Source organism: Crotalus tigris, unplaced genomic scaffold (genome assembly GCF_016545835.1).
Source record: "Crotalus tigris isolate CLP2741 ecotype Arizona unplaced genomic scaffold, ASM1654583v1 scf7180000019964.508439, whole genome shotgun sequence".
Lineage (NCBI taxonomy): Eukaryota > Metazoa > Chordata > Lepidosauria > Squamata > Viperidae > Crotalus > Crotalus tigris.
The window spans coordinates 237,501-258,451 of record NW_024097794.1 but is presented as its reverse complement, the minus strand read 5'-3'; the positions used below and the strand labels follow the sequence as shown (position 1 = coordinate 258,451).

At 44.9% G+C, this 20,951-nt stretch overlaps 1 protein-coding gene and 1 non-coding gene across 2 annotated transcripts in view; one reads left to right on the top strand and one right to left on the bottom strand.

The window, feature by feature from the left end:
* Window positions 1–2,782: 2,782 nt before the first annotated feature.
* TRNAR-ACG lies at window positions 2,783–2,855 on the bottom strand. Its single transcript has one exon. It is a non-coding gene; the product is annotated as a tRNA-Arg (tRNA).
* A 403-nt stretch (window positions 2,856–3,258) lies between these two features.
* PRMT5 (protein arginine methyltransferase 5) overlaps window positions 3,259–20,951 on the top strand; it is a 45,705-nt gene continuing 28,012 nt past the window's right edge. Inside the window, exons 1-7 of the mRNA XM_039365107.1 lie at window positions 3,259–3,429; window positions 12,999–13,117; window positions 14,524–14,609; window positions 16,620–16,754; window positions 18,190–18,305; window positions 20,633–20,682; window positions 20,763–20,926. Coding sequence (XP_039221041.1) covers window positions 3,296–3,429; window positions 12,999–13,117; window positions 14,524–14,609; window positions 16,620–16,754; window positions 18,190–18,305; window positions 20,633–20,682; window positions 20,763–20,926 — 804 coding nt within the window. The 5' untranslated portion in view covers window positions 3,259–3,295. The remainder of the gene's footprint in view (window positions 3,430–12,998; window positions 13,118–14,523; window positions 14,610–16,619; window positions 16,755–18,189; window positions 18,306–20,632; window positions 20,683–20,762; window positions 20,927–20,951) is intronic.

The following is a 20,951-nucleotide window of genomic DNA, read 5'->3' as shown; positions in this document are numbered from 1 at the left end:
TACCCAACCTTTTGGGGCCCACCCACCATTCCTGGTTGTGTGTCCAGGAGACACACAAATGGAGAGACACAAAATTGCCTTATTTAAATTATAGCTGAGATGATGACATCCCAGCATTTGGTGGTGGCTCGTCTGCTAAAACGGGAATTCTATAACATGCCCTGGTATTAAACCACTTTTTCCCAATCCATATTCTCCCCACAGGGAATAAAACACCCCAGGCAGCATGGATGCTTAGAGGATTCTGGGAACTAAAGTCCATATTTATATAGAGGGCTTGAGTTGGGATAGATTGTACTACAATGGGTTTTCAAGTATTAAAGCACTTTCCCAATCCATATTCTCCCCACAGGGAATAAAACAACTCCCAGAATTCCCCAGGCAGCATGGATGCTTAGAGGATTCTGGGAACTGAAGTCCATATTTATATAGAGAGGGCTTGAGTTGGGATAGATTGTACTACAATGGGTTTTCAAGTATTAAAGCACTTTCCCAATCCATATTCTCCCCACAGGGAATAAAACAACTCCCAGAATTCCCCAGGCAGCATGGATGCTTAGAGGATTCTGGGAACTGAAGTCCATATTTATATAGAGAGGGCTTGAGTTGGGATAGATTGTACTACAATGGGTTTTCAAGCTGTGGAATCTGTTATTGTATTTAATTTTGTATTTTTTTTAAAAATGACACTGCAGATGAAGAGACAAAGCACTAGTGCAGTGTTTGAATCTTTTTTCCCCCCTTTCACCTTTAAATCACAGACTATCCCCAAAGTACGTTTCATCGTATGGGTTAAATTTATTGATATTTACCGTATTAAACACTAAAACATGCATTTGCTGCTATTACTGTGTTTCACAATTATTCAACGTGAGGGAGATAAGGCGGTTAAGTAATATGAAATATAAATACATGAATTTTAATACTGTATTATTCTTCAGTGTAGGCTGGCAAATAATTTTGATTTTGCAAAGGTGAGATGTTTGGGGTGACTCGCAAGGGCCCTTGGATCACCCTGCTGTAGTGATAAAAAAAATCAGAAGCATCTGAGTGAATTTTGTCCTTAAACAGAATTTGGTAAAATCCTCCACATTTGGAAACAAATCTTTCCTGCTTTGCTATTCCATTGAATGACAGCAGTCTGGCACTCCAGTAGGAAAATAACCTTGAAAAATCTACTCTAGACATTTTATTGATCGATCAGTCAATAAATCAGGCTTGTTAGATTTTGCAGAATGTCACTTAAGCAACTTTCCATAATCACTGGAATTAATTTCTTGAACTTGGTTAAAGTCTTGCAGTTTCTCCTTTTTTTTAAAAAAAAAAATAGAAATAAGGAATGGAATTGAATGGAATAGAAAATATGGAATGGAATGGAAAATATAGAATAGAATAGAAAATAGAATAGAATAGAATAGAATAGAATAGAATAGAATAACAGAGTTGGAAGGGATCTTGTAGGTCATCTAGTCCAACCCCCCCCCACCATTGCAGCCTCCCCATTTCTAAATTTGGACCCTTGGCAACTGATTCACATTTATGACGGTTGTAATATCCCAGGGTCACATGATCCCCTTTTCCAATCTTCTGACAAGTAAAGTTAATGGAGAAGCCGTATTCACTTAACAACCGAGTAACAAGTGTTACAATACACTTCACAATTATGGCAAGAAAGATTGTAAAATGGAACAAAACTCGCTTAGTGAGGGAAATTATGGGCTCAGTTACATGTATATCAATGTATATTTTGGTTTGCCTTCAGTACATCCATACACCAAATTGAATTGTAAGGAGCAACTCTTGAATATAAATTCTGCATCAAAACTATTTTCTTGCAAAAGGCTACATCTTTTTCTTTAAGAATTAGACAGGTGAAAGTTTCATATCCTTTACAATGTCCCTATGTCCTAATTCGATTTCCTAAAGTGCAGCTTAATTTTTTTTTAAGATAATCTCTTTAATAAAAGAAATTAATTTATGCATCTCAGCAAAATCTCTCAACCTCACCAGCCGTCCTTCCATCATGGTGGCTAGGAGACAAATCTTCCCATCTCTTCCTTATCAAATATTTATTCAGATGAAATTGAATGTACCAAAAAATTGTACATTCACTCGGAGAGATAAGAAGATGTACAGACAACAAAAAGCTAATGCTGAATAAAACAAAAATGAAATATTTGGTACTTTTTTTTCCAGAATGGTCGAAATCACATTATTGGTATCAATATCTCCCGATAGATTGTATAATTAAAACATTTTAAAAAATAAAATACATACATATATATGTTTGTGTGTGTGTGTGTGTGTATTTCTGTCACACATATATGCCATTTATATATATGTGTGAGTGTGTCATATATTTGTCACATATATATGCCATTTATATATGTGTGTGTGTGTGTGTGTGATATATTTCTGTCACATATATGTTACATATATATGCCATTTATATATATGTGTGTGTGTGTGTGTGTGTGATATATTTCTGTCACATGTATACCATTTATATATCTGTGTGTGTGTGTGATATATTTCTGTCACATATATGTCACATTATATGCCATATATATATACATATATGACATATATTTCTGTCATATATATTGTCATATATATCTGTCATATCCATATCTATATCTATCAGAACAAAGTTACTCAAAATTCAAAAAAAAACTCGAAGAAGACAAAAAAGAAAAAAAACACACAACAGTCAAAGCATTAAAAAATACAGCTTTTTTTCTTTATTATTTTTTAATAAAGATCAAAAAACATTAGTCTGAATCGAGCCAGCCAGGAGTCGAACCTAGAATCTTCTGATCCGTAGTCAGACGCGTTATCCATTGCGCCACTGGCCCGCAGACATACCAGCAGCTTTATAGTATCTCCTTTATATAGCACTGTAAAGGGAGCCCGCGCTTCTGACAACGGTCTTGCGCTTTGTCGGTACACTGCTGCATCTTGGGAATTATAGTTCTATGGAGGGGTAGGGAGCAATGCATTGTGGTCTATGTAGTCCTCATAGAAACTCAACAGCGGAAAGCCCTATTCTCTCAAGAGAAAAAGCCGGGCTGTTCTCTTTCCAGAGGCATGATGGGAAATAGCTTTTTTCACCTTCTCAAATTACGAAGCCCCGCCCGCCACCCGCGACCTAGCGTGGATTCTGATTGGCTCCTCTTGGCGCACGCTGACTCCTCCCCTTCAAGGTCCCGGCTTCGGCCTCTCGTGATTGGCGAGTTCAGTCCGAGGAAGTGAGGGGGCGTGGCTAGCCGGCTCTTGGATCCCTGTGCGGTGTGCCATGGCGGCGATGGCGGCAGCGGCAGCGTCTGCGGTGGGGCCGGGCACAGCCGGCGTGGCTCGGGTCTCCTGCGGGAGGGACCTGAGCTGCGTCCCAGAAGTGGCGGGCACCCTGGGGGCGGTTGCTAGACAAGGGTGAGGAAAACCACGTGCTCCGCCAGCGACCTTTGACCTGCGGCGTTCGGGCCAGGATGACCTCTGACCTCTACCTGTGGTCACCTGAGGGAAGGGGGGAGGGTACGGGCCGGCTTGAAGGCCGTTATCTTCACCCCTGGGATGACCTCTGACCCCAGATCGACCCCCACCCCATAAGGGGTATTGGGAGTACAGCTCCCATCATTGCCAGAAAGCGTGGCATGACGGGAGTTGTAGTCCACGTAGAAGGGAGGCTAACATCTTTTTTTTTTTAAGTGGCGAGATCTTCAGTTGGGTTATTCTAATACAGTCGGGGGGGGGGTATTGGGGTGTGTGTGTTTTTGTGTGTGTGTCTCACAAATGTATCTCCCTCCAAAATTGGCGGGAAATGTTGACTGGGATGGATACTGGTACTTTTCAATTTTAAATATTAGAGAGTTGAAGATGCAGTTATGAGATTTGTGGATAACACCCGTAAGGCTGAAATGTATTCAGTTTTTTAAAAATTGTATTTATTTACTTACTTATCAAACTTCTGTGCTGCTTATCTGATCCATGACAGTTGCCTTGGAAGACAAAAATGAGATTATCTATCCGTCCATCCACCCATCCCTCCTCTATCCTCTATCCATCTTGTTCTTAGTTGTGAATCGTGTCCGACCCATCGTGACCCCATGGACAAAGTTCCTCTAGGCCAGGGGTTCTCAACGTTGGCAACTTTAAGACTTGTGGACTTCAACTCCCAGAATTCCTCAGCCAGCTGCTGGCTGAGGAATTCTGGGAGTTGAAGTCCACAAGTCTTAAAGTTGCCAATGTTGAGAACCCCTGCTCTAGGCCTTCCTGTCCTCTACCATCTTCTGGAGTCTACTTAAGTCTATCCATCTATCCATTCATTATCTATTTACAGTGGTACTTTGGAACTCATCGTTAATTGAAGAACGGCTCAAGGATTTGAGTATGGCCATCCTAGAGAAAAGAAGGAGAAGGGGGGATATGAGAGCAGTATTCCAGTATTTGAGGGGTTGCCACAAAGAATAAGGGGGTTAACCTATTCTCCAAAGCACCTGAAGGCAGGACAAGAAACAATGGATGGAAACTAATCAAGGAGAAAAGCAACTGGAATTAAGGAGAAACTTCCTAACAGTGAGGACAACTAACCAGTGGAACAGCTTGCCTTCAGAAATCGTGGGCGCTCCATCACTGGATGTTTTTAAGAAGAGACTAGACAGTCACTTGTCTGAAATGGTATAGGTTCTCCTGCTTGAGCAGGGCACTGGACTAGAAGACCTCTAAGGTCACTTCCAGGTTCTATTCTATCCCTATCCCTATTCTCGCAGTGAGTACCAAGCAAATTTTTCCTGTAAGGAATGATATAGTGAGCCACAAGGCATCCGGCACCGAGAAGTTCTAGCTTGTGCGTTGAGTACCAAACAAATTATGACTACTGGGACAAATTTTTTAGCATCAAAATGCATTGAGTACTAAATTGGATGAGTTTCAAAGCAGTTGAGTACCAAGGTACTACTGTGTCTATCTGTCTAATCCAGTGTTTCTCAACCTTGACAATTTTAAGGCATGTGGATTTTAACTCCCAGAATTCCACAGCCAGCAATGCTGGCTGTGGAATTCTGGGAGCTGCAGTCCGCATGCCTTAAAATTGTCAAGGTTGAGAAACACTGGTCTAATCTAATCTATCTATCTATCTATCTATCTATCTATCTATCTATCTATCTATCTATCTATCTATCTATCTATCATTGTGTATTTAAGTAGATTTGCCAGGCAATCATGTTCTGCTATAATACAGAAAAACAGTTGGAAGGGACCTTAGAGGTCTCCTAGTCTAACCCCCTACCTAAGTAGGAGGTCCTATAGTATACCATCCTGGACAAAGTGGTTGTGTAATTTCTTCTTATAACCTTCAGTGATGCAGCATCCACGACTTCTGAAGGAAAGCCATTCCACTGAATTTTTTTTCTGTCAGGAAATTTCTCCTTATTTTATAGGTTGACCCTCTCCTTGATAGGTCTCCATCCATTACTTCTTGCCTTCCTTTGGAGAATAGGTTGACCCCTTCCTCTCTCTCTGACAGCCCCTCAAATACTGGAAGATGTCTATCCTGTCTCCCCTCGCATCTTTCTATTCATTAGACTAGTCCAGGGGTAGGCAACCGTGGCTCTTTTATGACTGGTGGACTTCAACTCCCAGAATTCCTGAGCCGGCCACGCTGAGGGGAAAGGGAGAGGTTTCCAAGCTGAGCCAGGCTGGCTCAGGAATTCTGGGAGTTGAAGTCCATGAGTCATAAAGCGGCCTAGGCCTAGGCTAGAGGTAGGCCACCTTGGCTCTTTTATGACTCGTGGACTTCAACTCCCAGAATTACTGAGCCGGCCACGCTGATGGGAAAGGGAGAGGTTTCCAAGCTGAGCCAGGCTGGCTCAGGAATTCTGGGAGTTGAAGTCCACGAGTCATAAAAGAGCCATGATTGCCTACCCCTGCACTAGCCATACCTGGTTCCTGTAACTGTTCTCAGAAGGTGATTCTGGGTTAGAGAAAATGAGAGCCTTGTTCCTTCTTTCCCCACCAGTGAGTTCCAGACATGATGTCTGCTTATTTTGGCCTCTTATGCTATCTTTGTCCAGTGACGCGGAGGGCTAGGGCAGGGGTAGGCAACCTCGGCTCTTTTATGACTCATGGACTTCAACTCCCAGAATTCCTGAGTCAGCATGAGTCATAAAAGAGCCGAGGTTGCCTACCCTTGGGCTAGGGCAGTGTTTCCCAAACTTGACAATTTTAAGGCATGAGGACTTCAACTCCCAGAATTCCACAGCCAGCAATACTGGCTGTGGAATTCTGGGAGTTGAAGTCCACATGCCTTAAAATTGTCAAGTTTGGGAAACACTGGGCTAGGGTGATCAGCCAAAAGATAAACAGGTGGATAGCTCCCACTGCAAATTTATGTTGCTGTAATCCCAACAAGGCAATCGCACCAATTGATTAGGTCTACAGCGGGCAAAGACGGTTTCCAATATCAGATTTTAAACTCTGGTGGTGGCTGAAAAAAGGCCCGGGAGCCAAAATGGATTTATAATTTAACGGAGATGAGAGTTTTGTGTGCTTAAAAATTAGACTTAGTCAAGTGAGGCAATTAGTTACGACGCGGGTTGACTGCTGAACCTCAACATGAATTCTGAGCGGCGTGCGAAATTCAAAGCAGTAATGATGTCAGGCAGGTAGTCCTCAGTATATGACCACAACTGAGCCCCAATTGTGTTAAGGGAGACCTTGGTTAAGTGACTTTTGCCCCATTTTACAAAGCTTTCTGGCCACAATCCCTGCAGGTTGATAGATTAGTAACCTGGTTGTTAAGTGAATCTGGCTTCCCCATTGACTTTATTTATTTATTTATTTATTTATTTATGAGACTTATATACCGATTTAAGTGCAAGCACTCTCTAAGCGGTGTACACCAGTAAGCAATGTATATATGTCAAAAGGTCGCAAAAGGGACACGGCCGTGGCCGTAAGTGTGAACCAGTTCCCCAGCGTCTGAATTTTGATCCTGGGGGTTGCTGCGGTGGTCCTAAGTGTGAAAAAACGGTCCTACGTCACTTGTTTTCAGTGCCGTTGCAACTTGGAACGGTCACTAAATGGACTGTGGCACCTGGAGGGCTCCCTGAATTAACAGCGTGCCGCTGAATAAGTAGCACCGTTTCTTGCGTCCAAGGCTTAACGCCGAATCAACTCTCAAAGGTCTTCCAGGAAAAAAAATACAGGTTCATAGAAACTTCCAGAGCAGCATTTCTCAACTGTGGCAAGTTGAAAATGGGTGGACTTCAACTCCCAGAATGCCCCAGCCAGTCTTGCTGCCAAGGTTGAGAAATATTGCTGTAGAGCAGTGGTTCTCAACCTTTTTAATGCCGCGACCCCCAACCGGTTGTAAGTCGACTACTCAACCAGTCGTAAGTCGAGGACTACCCAACTGGTGCAGCACCGTTTGCAGAATGGGACTTTTGGCAGGCTCAGCAGGGCAGAGACAGCCTGGACAATTCCTATTGGCTTTTGGAAGCCAATAGAATTAGACTCTATTCAAGAGAGTCTATTCTATTGGCTTTCAAAAGCCAATAGAATAAAAGGGAGGAGCACCGCTAAGGAAAAGGGGGAAAAAATGGCGGACTGCGTTGTTTGGCGACCCCCGTGAAATGGTCGTTTGACCCCAAATGGGGTCCTGACCCACAGGTTGAGAACCCCTGGTATAGGGGATCTATGGGACTGAATGCCATCCTCAGGTTAGGGCAGGGGTCTTCAAACTTGGCAACTTTAAGACTTGTGGACTTCAACTCCCAGAATTCCTCAGCCAGCCCTCAGGGCTGGCTGAGGAATTGTGGGAGTTGAAGTCCACAAGTCTTAAAGTTGCCAAGTTTGAAGACTCTTGCCTTATGGGATAAGTAGTAGTAGTAGTAGTAGTAATCATCATCATCGTAGGGGAGGACATTATTCTTTCAACTCAAAATCTCTTTGGGATAAAACGGCCTTTTTGGCATCCAGGTCAGAGCCAAGTAAGAAGGCTGGTGAGGGTCTTATGTGTTGTATCAACTCCACCTCTTTGATTTAGGCTTTAGGCACCAAAGGCAGATGTTGTGGGTGAATTCAGGGAACGGGTTGCAGTCAGAGAGCAATTTGCAAGCTGTATTTCAAGTAGTCCGTTGACAGGTAGGGTTTTTGAAGATGACATTCTTCCTTCCCTCCCTTCTCCCTTCTTTCCTTCCGCTTTTCTGTCTTGTTTTCTCTCTCATCTTCCTTCCTTCCTCCCTCCCTCTTTTCTTTTCTCTCTCCTCTTCTTCCTTCCCTTCCTTCTATCTAGTTTTCTCATCTTCCTCACTCCCTCCCTCCTCTGTTCTTTTGTCGCTCATCTTCCTCCCTCCCTTCTTTCCTTCTTCCCTCCCTCCCTTTCCTTCTACTTTTATATCTTCCTTTCTTATCTTCTTCCTTCCCTCTTTCCTATGTTCTTTTCTCTCTCATCTTCCTTCCTTCCCTCCCTTCTCCCTTCTTTCCTTCTTCTTTTCTATCTTCTTTTCTCATCTTCCTCCCTCCCTCCTTCTCTCCCTTCTCCTTTTTTCCTCTTTTCTCCTTTCCTCTCCGTCCCTCCCTCTCTCTCTTCCACTTTTCTATCTTCTTTTCTCTCATCTTCCTCCCTCCTTCTTTCCTATGTTCTTTTCTCTCTCATCTGCCTTCCTTCCTTCCCCTTTTTCTTTTCTCTCTCCTCTTCTTCCTTCCCTTCTTTCTATCTAGTTTTCTCGTCTTTCTCCCTCCTCCTCTGTTCTTTTGTCGCTCATCTCCCTCCCTCCCTTCTTTCCTTCTTTCCTCCCTTCTACTTTTCTGTCTTTCTTTCTCATCTTCTTCCCTCCCTCTTTTCTATGTTCTTTTGTCTCTCATCTTCCTTCCTTCCCTCCCTTCTCCATTCTTTCCTTCCTCTTTTCTATCTTTTCTCTCTCATCCTCCCTCCCTCCTTCCCTCCCTTCTCCTTTTTTTCCTCTTTTCTCCTTTCCTCTCCATCCCTCCCTCTCTCTCTTCCACTTTTCTATCTTCTTTTCTCTCATCTTCCTCCCTCCCTCTTCCCTATGTTCTTTTCTCTCTCATCTGCCTTCCTTCCCCCTTTCCTTTTCTCTCTCATCTGCCTCTTCTTCCTTCCCTCTTTCTATCTAGTTTTCTCCTCCCTCCCTCCTCTGTTCTTTTGTCTCTCATCTTCCTCCCTCCCTTCTTCCCTCCCTCCCTTCTACTTTTCTGTCTCTCTTTCTCATCTTCTTCCCTCCCTCTTTTCTATGTTCTTTTGTCTCTCATCTTCCTTCCTTTCCTCCCTTCTCCCTTCTTTCCTTCCTCTTTTCTGTCTTCTTTCCTCTCTCATCTGCCTTCCTTCCTTCCCCCTTTTCTTTTCTCTCTCATCTTCTTCCTTCCCTTCTTTCTATCTAGTTTTCTCGTCTTTCTCCCTCCCTCCTCCTCTGTTCTTTTGTCGCTCATCTTCCTCCTTTCCTTTTTTCCTCCCTCCCTTTCCTTCCACTTTTCTATCTTCTTTTCTCTCATCTCCCTCCCTCCCTCCCTCCCTTCCCCCTTCTTTCCTTCCTTTTCATCTTCTTTCCTCTCCCTCCCTCCCTCCTTCTTTTCTTCCTCTTTTCTATCTTCTCTCTCATCTGACTTCCTCCCTCCCTCTTTCCTATATTGTTTTCTCTCTCATCTTCCTCCCTGCCTTCCCCCTTCTTTCCTTCCTCCTTTTTTATCTTCTTTCCTCTCCCTCCCTCCCTCCCTTTCCTTCTACTTTTCTATCTTCTTTTCTCTGTCATCTTCCTTCTCCCTTCTTTCCTTTTTTCTATCTTCTTTCCCCTCCGTCCCTCGTCCCACCCTCTCTTCCACTTTTCTATCTTCCTTTCTCATCTTCTTCCTTCCCTCTTTTTTATGTTCTTTTCTCATCTTCCTCCCTCCCTCCGTTTTCTTTCCTTCCTCTTTTCTATCTTGTTTTCTCTCCTTCCTTCCTTCCTTCCTTCTTTCTTTCCTTCCTCCCTCTTTTTTCTCTCTCCTCTTCTTCCTTCCCTTCTTTTTATCTAGTTTTCTCATCTTCCTTCCTCCTCCTCTGTTCTTTTGTCTCTCATCTTCCTCCCTCTCTTCTTTCCTTCTTCCCTCCCTCCCTTCTACTTTTCTATCTTCCTTTCTCATCTTCTTCCTTTCCTCTTTTCTATGTTCTTTTCTCTCTCATCTTCCTTCCCTCCCTTCCTCCTTCTTTTCTTCCTCTTTTCTATCTTGTTTTCTCTCTCCTTCCTTCCTTCTTTCCTTCCTCCCTCTTTTTTCTCTCCTCTTCTTCCTTCCCTTCTTTCTATCTAGTTTTCTCATCTTCCTTCCTCCTCCTCTGTTCTTTTGTCTCTCATCTGCCTCCCTCTCTTCTTTCCTTCTTCCCTCCCTCCCTCCCTTTCCTTCTATTTTTCTATCTTCCTTTCCCATCTTCTTCCTTCCCTCTTTACTATGTTCTTTTCTCTCTCATCTTCCTTCCTTCCCTCCCTCCCCTTCTTTCCTTCCTCTTTTTTATCTTTTTTTCCTCTCCCTCCCTCTGAGTTTGGCTTGGTTGCTCTAGCCCTGGACCAAAGTCCCCTTTTGGGGTTCCTGTTGGGTACGGAGGCCAGCAGCACCTGTCTCCTACACATCTTCTCACCGTGATCTGGAACTGAATGGCTGACTCACGCCACAGATGCAGCCAACAGCTCTCGCCTTTCACATTCAGTTTCAAAGCTTGGATTCCTGTCTCCTTCAGGTCCTGGCAGTTGTGCAATCTTTCCCGGGCCGCCCAGTTCTTCAGCCCATCTGGCAGCCCCCAAGTTCTTTTGAGCATAATCTCCCCCCAAAATGTACAGGACGCATTTGCAGTGGGGTAGCTGTTTTCAACTCTTGATTCAGCAAAAGCCACATCTTAGGGCACCTTAAGGACCGACATAAACATTTGGGAATTACAGTCCGTAAATCTTGATCTGAGGCATTTTTGGCTGCCTTAGCAGAAAAACAAACAATTCCGGAGGATAAACATTTGTCTGGAGGCAGTTCCTAGCGTCTTAAGAGCTATCATAAAAAAAGAGAGAGAGAAATGATAATCTCAAAAAACGCTTTGGAGATAAGCGTCATTGCCGCTCTTAATGATAATTTTTCCCCCCAAAAAAGGGAGGGGATTTGAGCTGTTCTGAGTTACCTCTATTTCATTCAGATATATATATATAGAGATAGATAGGTAGATAGATAGATAGATAGATAGATAGATAGATAGATAGATAGATAGATAGATAGATATAGATATAGATATATGTCTTTTGTTATTCAGGTTTTCTCCAATTTGACACGGGAGAAAACCCGAATAACCAGAGACCTACATACAAATACCCGTGAAAACCTCAGAAAACAAATATATATGTATGTATGTATGTATGTATGTATGTATGTATGTATGTATATATAAAATATATATTTAAAAAAAAGAATTTATTGGTAAATGCATGTCGATCAGTATTGTCTGTTGCTCCAAGGAGAATGAATGTTATGCCATCTGTCCATCAATACAAAATGCTCAGAGAGGCTTGCAGTTCCAATCAGCAAAATTGAAACGTTTACGGGTGCAAATAATAAGAGTAATTAGAAAGGAGAAAGGGCAGCGGGGAATAACGGCATTGTGGGGAAATTAACATTTCACAGCTCAGCAGATCAGTTGGCCCTCGGTATGAGAAATGACCTTACACAGCAGAAGAAATTCATCAGGGAGAATGGTGGGGTGCTTTAGCTGGGTAAGGCCACCCGTGGAATTCTGCATCCAGTTTTGGTGGCCACGATGTAAAAAAAAAAAACCTGTTGAGACTCTGGAAAGAGTGCAGAGGAGAACAACAAAGATGATTAGGGGGCTGGATTAATGATGATAATAATAATAGTAATAATAATAATAATAGTAGTAGTAGTAATAATAGAGTTGGAAGGGACCTTGGAGGTCATCTAATCCAACCCCCTGCTCAGGCAGGAAACCCTATACCGCTTCAGACCAATGGCTGTCCAGTCCCTTCTTAAAAACCTCCACTGTTGGAACGCCCACAACTTCTGGAGGCAGGTTGTTCCACTGATTAATTGTTTTAACTCTCAAGAAATTTCTCCTCAGTTCTAGGTTGCAGTTCTGACTGCTGAACCCCTGGCGGTTGCACGATTCATTTTGGGTGCTTAGCCACCAGCCTGCATTGACAGCCATTCCCTCAATTATGTATATATTTATATTTGTATATATTTATATTTGCAGGAAACTGTTGTTCGCTTCTGGTTTCTGCAAAATAAAAAAAAATGCCCATTGGGGTTTGCGTGCCTGGCTGAGGAATTCTGGGGGTTGAAGTCCACAAGGTCATAAAAGGGCCACGTTTGAAGACCCCTGGCTTAGTCAGTGAAGCTTTTTTTCCCCACAATGCATGTTGGTTACCATAGAGCAGTGGTTCTCAACCTTTTTAATGCTGCGAGCCCCAACCGATCGTAAGTCGAGGACTACTCAACCGGTCGTAAGTCGAGGACTACTCAACTGGTGCAGCACCGTTTGCAGAATGGGACTTTTGGCGGGCTCAGCAGGGCAGAGACAGCCTGGACAATTCCTATTGGCTTTTGAAAGCCAATAGAATAAAAGGGAGTAGCACAGCTAAGGAAAAGGGGAAAAGAAAATGGCGGACTGCGTTGTTTGGCGACCCCTGTGAAATGGTCGTTCGACCCCAAATGGGGTCCCGACCCACAGGTTGAGAACCACTGGCATAGATCAATGTTTCTCAACCTTGGCTGCTTGAAGATGCGTGGACTTCAACTCCGAGACTTCTGGGAATTGAAGTCCACCCATCGTCAAGCTTGAAAAAGGTTGAGAAACATTACTATATATCATTTTGAACGTCCCATTGAGCTAAAATCTAGCTGACTTGTTTGTAGTTGGGTCCGTTGTGGAAATGCAGCCAGCCATGTTGTGTCTTCCAACATCGGGGTCTTCACACTCCTGGTTTTTTTTTCCCTCCTTCCTACCTCTTCCGTAGGTTTGATTTTCTCTGCATGCCGATTTTCCATCCTCGCTACAAGAGAGAATTTTTCCAGGAGCCAGCTAAACAACGACCAGGACCGCAGACTCGCTCTGACCTATTACTCTCAGGGAGAGGTGAGAACTTCAGGAAACTTGATTTCACATCATGTCCCTGAACATAGAGGACAAAACAAATTGCAGGATGTTCGTTCATTATTTGTTCGTTCATTCATTCATTCATATCCCGCCTTTATTATTTTCAGAAATAACTCAAGGCTGCAAACACATCCAACAGACCTTCCTCTTCCTCTTTTCCCCATAACAACAACCCTGTGGGGTGGGGTGGGGTGGGCTGAGCGAGAGGGACTGGCCCAAAGTCACCCAGCTGGCTTTTGTGCCTAAGGTGGGACTAGAACTCATTGTCTCCTTTTGACTGGTCCAGAGTCACCCAGCTGGCTTTTGTTTCTAAGGCGGGACTAGAACTCACTGTCTCCTTTTGATTGGCCCAGAGTCACCCAGCTGGCTTGCATGCCTAAGGCGGGACTAGAACTCCCTGTCTCCTTTTGATTGGCCCAGAGTCACCCAGTTGGCTTGCGTGCCTAAGGCGGGACTAGAACTCACTGTCTCCTTTTGACTGGTCCAGAGTCACCCAGCTGGCTTGCATGCCTAAGGCGGGACTAGAACTCACTGTCTCCTTTTGATTGGCCCAGAGTCACCCAGCTGGCTTGCGTGCCTAAGGCGGGACTAGAACTCACTGTCTCCTTTTGATTGGCCCAGAGTCACCCAGCTGGCTTGCGTGCCTAAGGCGGGACTAGAACTCACTGTCTCCTTTTAATTGGTCCAGAGTCACCCAGCTGGCTTTCATGGCTAAGGCGGGACTAGAACTCACTGTCTCCTTGTGATTGGCCCAGAGTCACCCAGCTGGCTTTTGTGCCTAAGGTGGGACTAGAACTCACTGTCTCCTTTTGATTGGTCCAGAGTCATCCAGCTAGCTTTTGTGTCTAAGGCGGGACTAGAACTCCCTGTCTCCTTGTGATTGGTCCAGAGTCACCCAGCTGGCTTACATGCCTAAGGTGGGACTACAACTCACTGTCTCCTTGTGATTGGTCCAGAGTCACCCAGCTGGCTTGCATGCCTAAGGTGGGACTACAACTCACTGTCTCCTTGTGATTGGTCCTGAGTCACCCAGCTGACCTGTAATTTATAAAAGCTAAGCCCTGTTTTCATTGTACCCGGAGACCTGGGAAGCTTAGTTAAAGCATTTCTTTTTTTTCTAACTTCACTTACGCACAATCCTGGCCCGTTTGTGCTACCTCAAACCAACCAACAAAAGTAAAAATGAGAAAATAGTGGAATTGCTTAATTCCTGGTGAATTCTGAATTAAGTCGGTTTGGTGCGGATATTATTCATCGTTAACGATTCAGTTTTTTCTTGCATGTGATTTGGGTGGTTTTAACCGGCCTACACCATTCCCAGCATGACTCTGCTAAACCAACTTCCATGTTTGTGCGAACGTACCCGATATCTTGCTCCTCCTTAGACTGGAACACCCTGATTGTGGGAAAACTGTCGCCGTGGATCCGGGCAGATTCCGAACTGGAGAAAGTGCGCAGGAATTCGGAGGCGGTGAGTGACCTTGGCAAGGGAAGACGTATCAATGGATGCTTTGGTAACGCAGACACATTTTTGTACGGTGGCAACAAGAAGCGAAGAATAATCTTTGAGAACATACTTTACTGGGCTAGTCTTCTGAATCCATGGATTCGGAATCCGTTTCCAGAATGCATGGGAAAGGGTAGGGGCGTGTTGTAATCTGGATTTAATTTGGCGTAAGAAACAATTATTTTTATTTTTTAAGAAAAAGATTTAAGTTTACTCCGCAATTATTTTTGTTGGGTATTACTGTAGATTTTGATGTTAAAGAAACTAATTTGATGTTGAACCTTATAACAGCTGCAAGATTATTGGTGGGGCAATATTGGAAGAAAAATTTGTTGCCTATTTTGGAAGAATGGATACTTAAAGTGTCTAATTTAGCAGATATGGCGAAGATCTCCGCCTATTTGAAGGACCATTCACAAGAAAGATATATTATGGTTTGGAGAAGATGGATGGATTATATTCAGAAGAAATATGAAATGGAAAAGTATTATCTTGCTTTTGAGTAGATTTTAGATAATTATTAATAGTTTTAATTATATCATTATTTTTGACTTAATTTGTTAATATTTGTATTGAGAAGGAGTTAAAGTGTGTTATGGTTTTGTTTGATAGTATAGTTGGTTTATGTTAGTTGGATTATATTTGTTTATCATTTTGTTTACCCTGTAATCAGCTCTGGGAAGTGGGGGAGGGGGGGATGGGATGGGGGGTTTATGTTGTAATAAATTTATAAAACTTTTAATTAAAAAAAAAAGAAACAATTATTTTGACAGAGGTGATGGCTGTAATTACTTTAGAGCTACTGTAAACAGTAGTTTAGAGCAGGGATCTCCAACCTTGGCAACTGTAAGACTAGTGGACTGAGGAATTCTGGGAGTTGAAGTCCACTAGTCTTAAAGTTGGCAATTGGCTGGCTGGGGAATTCTGGGAGCTGAAGTCCACCGGTCTTAAAGCTGTCAAGTTCGAAGATCCCTGGATTAGCGAATGGGAGGTATACAGATGGTCCTTGATGTACGATTCCGCGTTCACATGAACGCGGTGTAGATTTTTTTATTTTTTATTTGGCAGAAACTAGTATTTACGTCCACTTCTTGCCACCGTTGCTAAGCGAATCACTGCAGTGGTTCAATTAGTCGCGGGGTTCACCGAACCCGGCTTCCCCCGTTGATTTTGTTTGTCAGAAGGTCGCCAAAAGGGATCGCGCGAGACCCCGGGAGACTGCAACCGTCGTAAATATGAGTCAAGTTGCCAAGCACTCTGAATTTTGATCACATGACCGTGGGGCAGGCTGCGACGGTCATAAGGGTGGAAAACTGGTCCTAGGTCACCGTTGCAACTTTCAACGGTCACTAAGTGTTGTGATTCCTCGCCAGCCAGTGGACCCGGCAGCTGAGTCTGAGGAATCAGAGGAGGAGGAGGAGGAGGGGCCTGGAGTGACATCAGAGGAAGGCTCTGAGGAGCTCCAAGACTCACAGTCTGACGAGGAGCCTGGCCCCTCTACTCGCGCTCAGGCTGAGACACAGCTGTGCTGGGAGTCTGAGTTGGACAGTGATGAAGAACAGCTGGGACAAATCACAGATGCAAGAAGGTGCAGGCAGGAGAAGCGAGTAGGACAGAGGAATGCAATGGGGCGGCTCCAAAGGCAAAGGAGAAGGTGTTAGGAAGCCACGCCTTGGCTGCATAATAGAAGGGAAGGTGTGAGAGGTGCTGGTTGCCGAAGGCAGCCGTTCGCGTCGAGGAACTAAGTTTTTGTGAACTGTGTTTTGTTTGCCTTGGATATGGACTCAGGTCTGTGAGTAATAAAAGGGGATCGGTTTTTTCCTGCGGCTCCAGCCTGCTTGTTGGAAGAAGGGTTTAACAAGGACTCACGTAGGCTGGGACAGAACACAACTCAACGGATGCTTGTAAACTGAGGAGCGTGTACAGGACCGCAAGCTGTCATCTTAATCTCTCTGGTTTTCTGTTTCGTTGCAGGCCATGTTGGAGGAGCTGAATTTTGGGGCTTATTTGGGACTTCCTGCTTTCTTGATTCCCTTGGCCCAGGCGGACCACCCCAACCTGGCACGTGTTCTGTGTAACCACATCAATACCGGCCACCACACGTCCATGGTACGTCCAGGGGGCTGGAGGCTACAACATATGAACGTTGCTGGAATTGGGGATGGCTAGTTTAATGAAGAGAAGGACCAGGGGCGACCTGATAGCATATTTGAGGGGCTTCCACAAATAATAACAAACAAACAAAAATAATAATAATAATTTGGAAAGGACCTTGGAGGTCATCTAGTCCAACCCCCTGCTCAGGCAGGAAACCCTATACCATTTCAGACAAACGGCTGTCCAGTCTCTTCTTAAAAACCTGCAGTGTTGGAGCATCCGCCGCTTCTGGAGGCAGGTGGTTCCACTAGTTAATTGTTCTAACTGCCAGGCTATTCTCCAAAGCCCCCAAAGGCAGGACAAGAAGCAACGGATGGAAAGTAATCAAGGAGAGAAGGAACTTGGAACTAAGGAGAAACTTCCTGACAGTTAGGACAATTAACCACTGGAACAGCTTGCCACTAGAAGCTGTGGCTGCTCCAACACTGGAGGCTTTTAAGAAGAGACTGGACAACCGTTTGGCCAAAATGGTCTAGGGCAGGCAGCCAGCGTGCCTGGCTGAGGAATTCTGGGAGTTGAAGTCCACAAGTCCTAAAAGGGCCAAGTTTTTTTTTTTAATATTTTATTCATAATACAATTAAAACAAAAATGGACAAACATGACATTCCAGATTGAATTTTCCTATCAGTTTGTTTCTCATGGTACAAAAGCTTAATACATCGTTCTTAACCTCTATATAAGCCTCATCCTTCTATACAATACAATTATATATACAATTATATGTACAGTTATATATATCTTTTAATTCTACCATTAACTTGAAGTCCGAGTAGTTCTCCTTAATTCATACCAACGCTAAAATTTGTCCCAGATTTCGAAGTATTCGTGTTCTGTCTTGTCTTTCATAATCATTGTAAGCCTGTCCATCTCAGCACATGATAAAATTTTATGCAGGATCTCTTCTTCTGTTGGAGTTCCCTTATTCCTCCAATTTTGAGCAAAAACCAGTCTGGAAGCCGTTAAAATGTGCAACATTAAATAAAGTACGCCTTTGTCATGCTTTTCCGTAGTTAAACCTAATAGAAAGAGTTCTGCTTTTGGTTCTACCACTTGCTCTAATATTTCTTCCAACCATACTTTAATCCTGTTCCAAAAATCATGAGCTCGCGTGCATTCCCACCACATATGACAGTATGTTCCACTTGTCAAATTACATTTCCAACATTTAGGGGAGACATTGGTACATATTTTAGCCAATCGTGCGGGTGGGAGATGCTAAAAGGGCCAAGTTTGAAGACCCCTGGTTTAGGGTCTCCTGCCTGAGCCGGGGGGGTGGGCTAGAAGACCTCCAAGGTCCCTTCCAACTCTGCTATTCTCTGTGTTATTCATACATATGTAAACCTACCCACCGCGGACTTAAAGGCTCCTTTTCTCTCTCCTGTGCCAGTTCTGGATGCGAGTCCCGCTGTTGGCCCCCGAAGACTTGAGAGATGACGTGATTGAAAACGAGGCCCTGCAGGCCGGGGACGAGGACTGCGCGGGCGAGGAGAAGACCTGGCAGTGGTAATTGAGAAGTCTTTTTAAGAGTCCAAGGAAGATTGGCCGATGTTTGAAATACGAGATGAGTTGAACGGTCAAATCAAGTTTCTCAAGCGGGGTTTGAGTAGCTGCAGAGATGGTCCTCGACATAACGAGCACAATTGGGGCCCAGAATGTCTGCTGTTCAGTGAGTTTTGCCCCGTTTTTACGACGTTTCTGGCCACTGTGGTTAAGTGAATCACTGCAGGGGGTAAGTTAATAAATCTGTCATTAAGCGAATCCGACTTCGCTTGTCAAGGAGGTCGCAAAAGGGGAAATCACGTGACCCCGGGACGCAGCAACAGTCATCAATACAAATCCTCTATTGTCAAAGCACAACATGTGTACAATGAGAGTGGCTGAGCCTCCCTTCGTGCACTCCCCCCCCATCACAACTCACAGTGACAACAAACACACAATCTTATTGCGCCATCTGAATTTTGGTCACGTGATCAGGATGCGGCAAAGATCATAAGTGTGCAAAACGGTCATACGTCACTTTGCCAGTGTCCTTTCGACTCTGAACGGTCACTAAATGAAGTGTCGTAAGTTGAGGACTACTTGTATGGGAGCGAGTCGAACAGTAAAATCAAGTTTCTCAAAAACTTTGAATAGCTACCGAGGTGTAGAGGTAGTCCCCGACTTAACGGCCACAGCTGGGAAACCAGAATTTCTGGTTCTAGGCCAGGCCATGATTGAGTGGCACCCAATTTTGTGGCTTCTTTTTCGCATGGCCGTTAAGCAAATCACACCGTCGTTAAGTGGATCCAACTTCCCCTGTTGACTTTCCTTGCTGGAAGCCAGTTAGGGAGGGCGCAAATGGCAATCACATAAGATGCTGCAATTGTCGTAAGCACGAGGACCGGTTGTCAGTCCCTTTTGTTCAGTGCCGTTGCAACTTTGAACGGTTGCTAAATGAACGGTTATAAAGCGAGGACTGCCTGCATTCCTTAGGAATAAGTCTTGCTGGATCCGAACTAAGGTGCTGAATTCAGTTAATTCACCGCTATAATATAATTTATCTCGAGAGAGAGAGAGAAGTCAGTCAAATGTGGCCTTGGGTTATTCTCTTAAAATCCACATGTCCCTATTTGGCAGTACAGGTTAGTCCTTGACTTAACAACAGTTCATTTAGTGACCGTTTGAAATTAACAAGCAACTTATGACCGTTTTCCTCACTTAACGACCGTCGCAGCATCCCCGGGCTCAACCTTCAGACACTTGGCATCTGACTCATACTTACGACGGTTGCAGTGTCCCGGGGTCATGTTAATCCCTTTTTTTGCACCCTCCTGACAAGCAAAGCCCCTGGGGAAGCCAGATTCATTTAACGACCGTCTGATCACCTTAACGACCGCAGCGGTTCCCTTGACAGGGCAGGTCGTAAAATGGGGCCAAAACTCACTTACCAGACGGTCTCGCTTAGCAGCCGAAATTTCGGCCACCATTGTGGGTCGGAAGGCGAACGACTTCCTTTATTTATTTTGAGTGTTTCCTCCCTCAGAGGAAACGGCCTCGAGGCGCTACTTTTTGGCAGCTTTGAAACACAACCGCACAACAAATCTGTTACTAGTGTGAGGATTGTGAAGTGGGGATTGCTTATTATTCCAATTAGTGAGTCATCTCCTGGAGATTGTCACCCCACACCTGCTAATTTTGTGAGCCCTTCCTGGGCCACAAAGAGAGAGGGAGGGAGGGGGGGAGGAGGGAGTATGGGAGAGATAGAGGGAGCGAGGGAGAGAGGGAGGGAATATGGGAGAGAGGGAGGGAGTGTGGGAGAGAGAGGAGAGAGAAGGAGGGAGAGAGGGAGGGAGTTATGGGAGAGAGGGGAGAGAGGGGGAGGAGGGAGTATGGGAGAGAGATAGAGGGATGGAGGAGAGGGAGGGAGCGTGGGAGAGGGAGAGAGGAGGGAGGGAGTGTGGGAGGAAGGGAGGGACAGAGGGAGAGAGAGAGGGAGGGAGTGTGGGAGAGAGGGAGGGAGAGAGAAGGAGGGAGAGAGTGGGAGAGAGACAGGGAGGGAGAGAGGGAGAGAGTGGGAGAGAGAAGGAGGGAGAGAGGGAGGGAGTGTGGGAGAGAGGGAGGGAGAGAGAAGGAGGGAGAGTGGGAGAGAGACAGGGAGGGAGAGAGAGGGAGAGAGTGTGGGAGAGAGAAGGAGGGAGAGAGAGGGAGGGAGTGGGAGAGAGAGAGAAGAAGGGAGAGAGAGGGAGAGGGAGGGAGTGTGGGAGAGGGGGGGAGGGAGGGACAGAGAGAGGGGGTGGGTGGGCGAGCCCAGTCTTTCTTGAGTGCCCCAATTAGCTCCCTTCTTGTCGCAGGTGGCACAGCTTCCGAACATTGTGCGACTACAACAAGCGTGTGGCTGTGGGTAAGTGCCGAGCCGCGAGGTTCCCGGGGCGTTTTCGCTTCCTCCCGCCGATAAACTCTTTTCTGTTCCGTTCTTGGCAGCGCTGGAGGTGGGCCCAGACCTGCCATCCAATGACGTCATCAACCGCTGGCTGGGCGAGCCAATCAAAGCAGCCATCCTACCCACCAGCATCTTCTTAACCAATAAGAAAGGGTTCCCTGTTCTTTCCAAGATGCATCAGCGTCTGATCTTTCGCCTGCTTAAAGTAAGTCTTTCCCCCCCCCCCCATC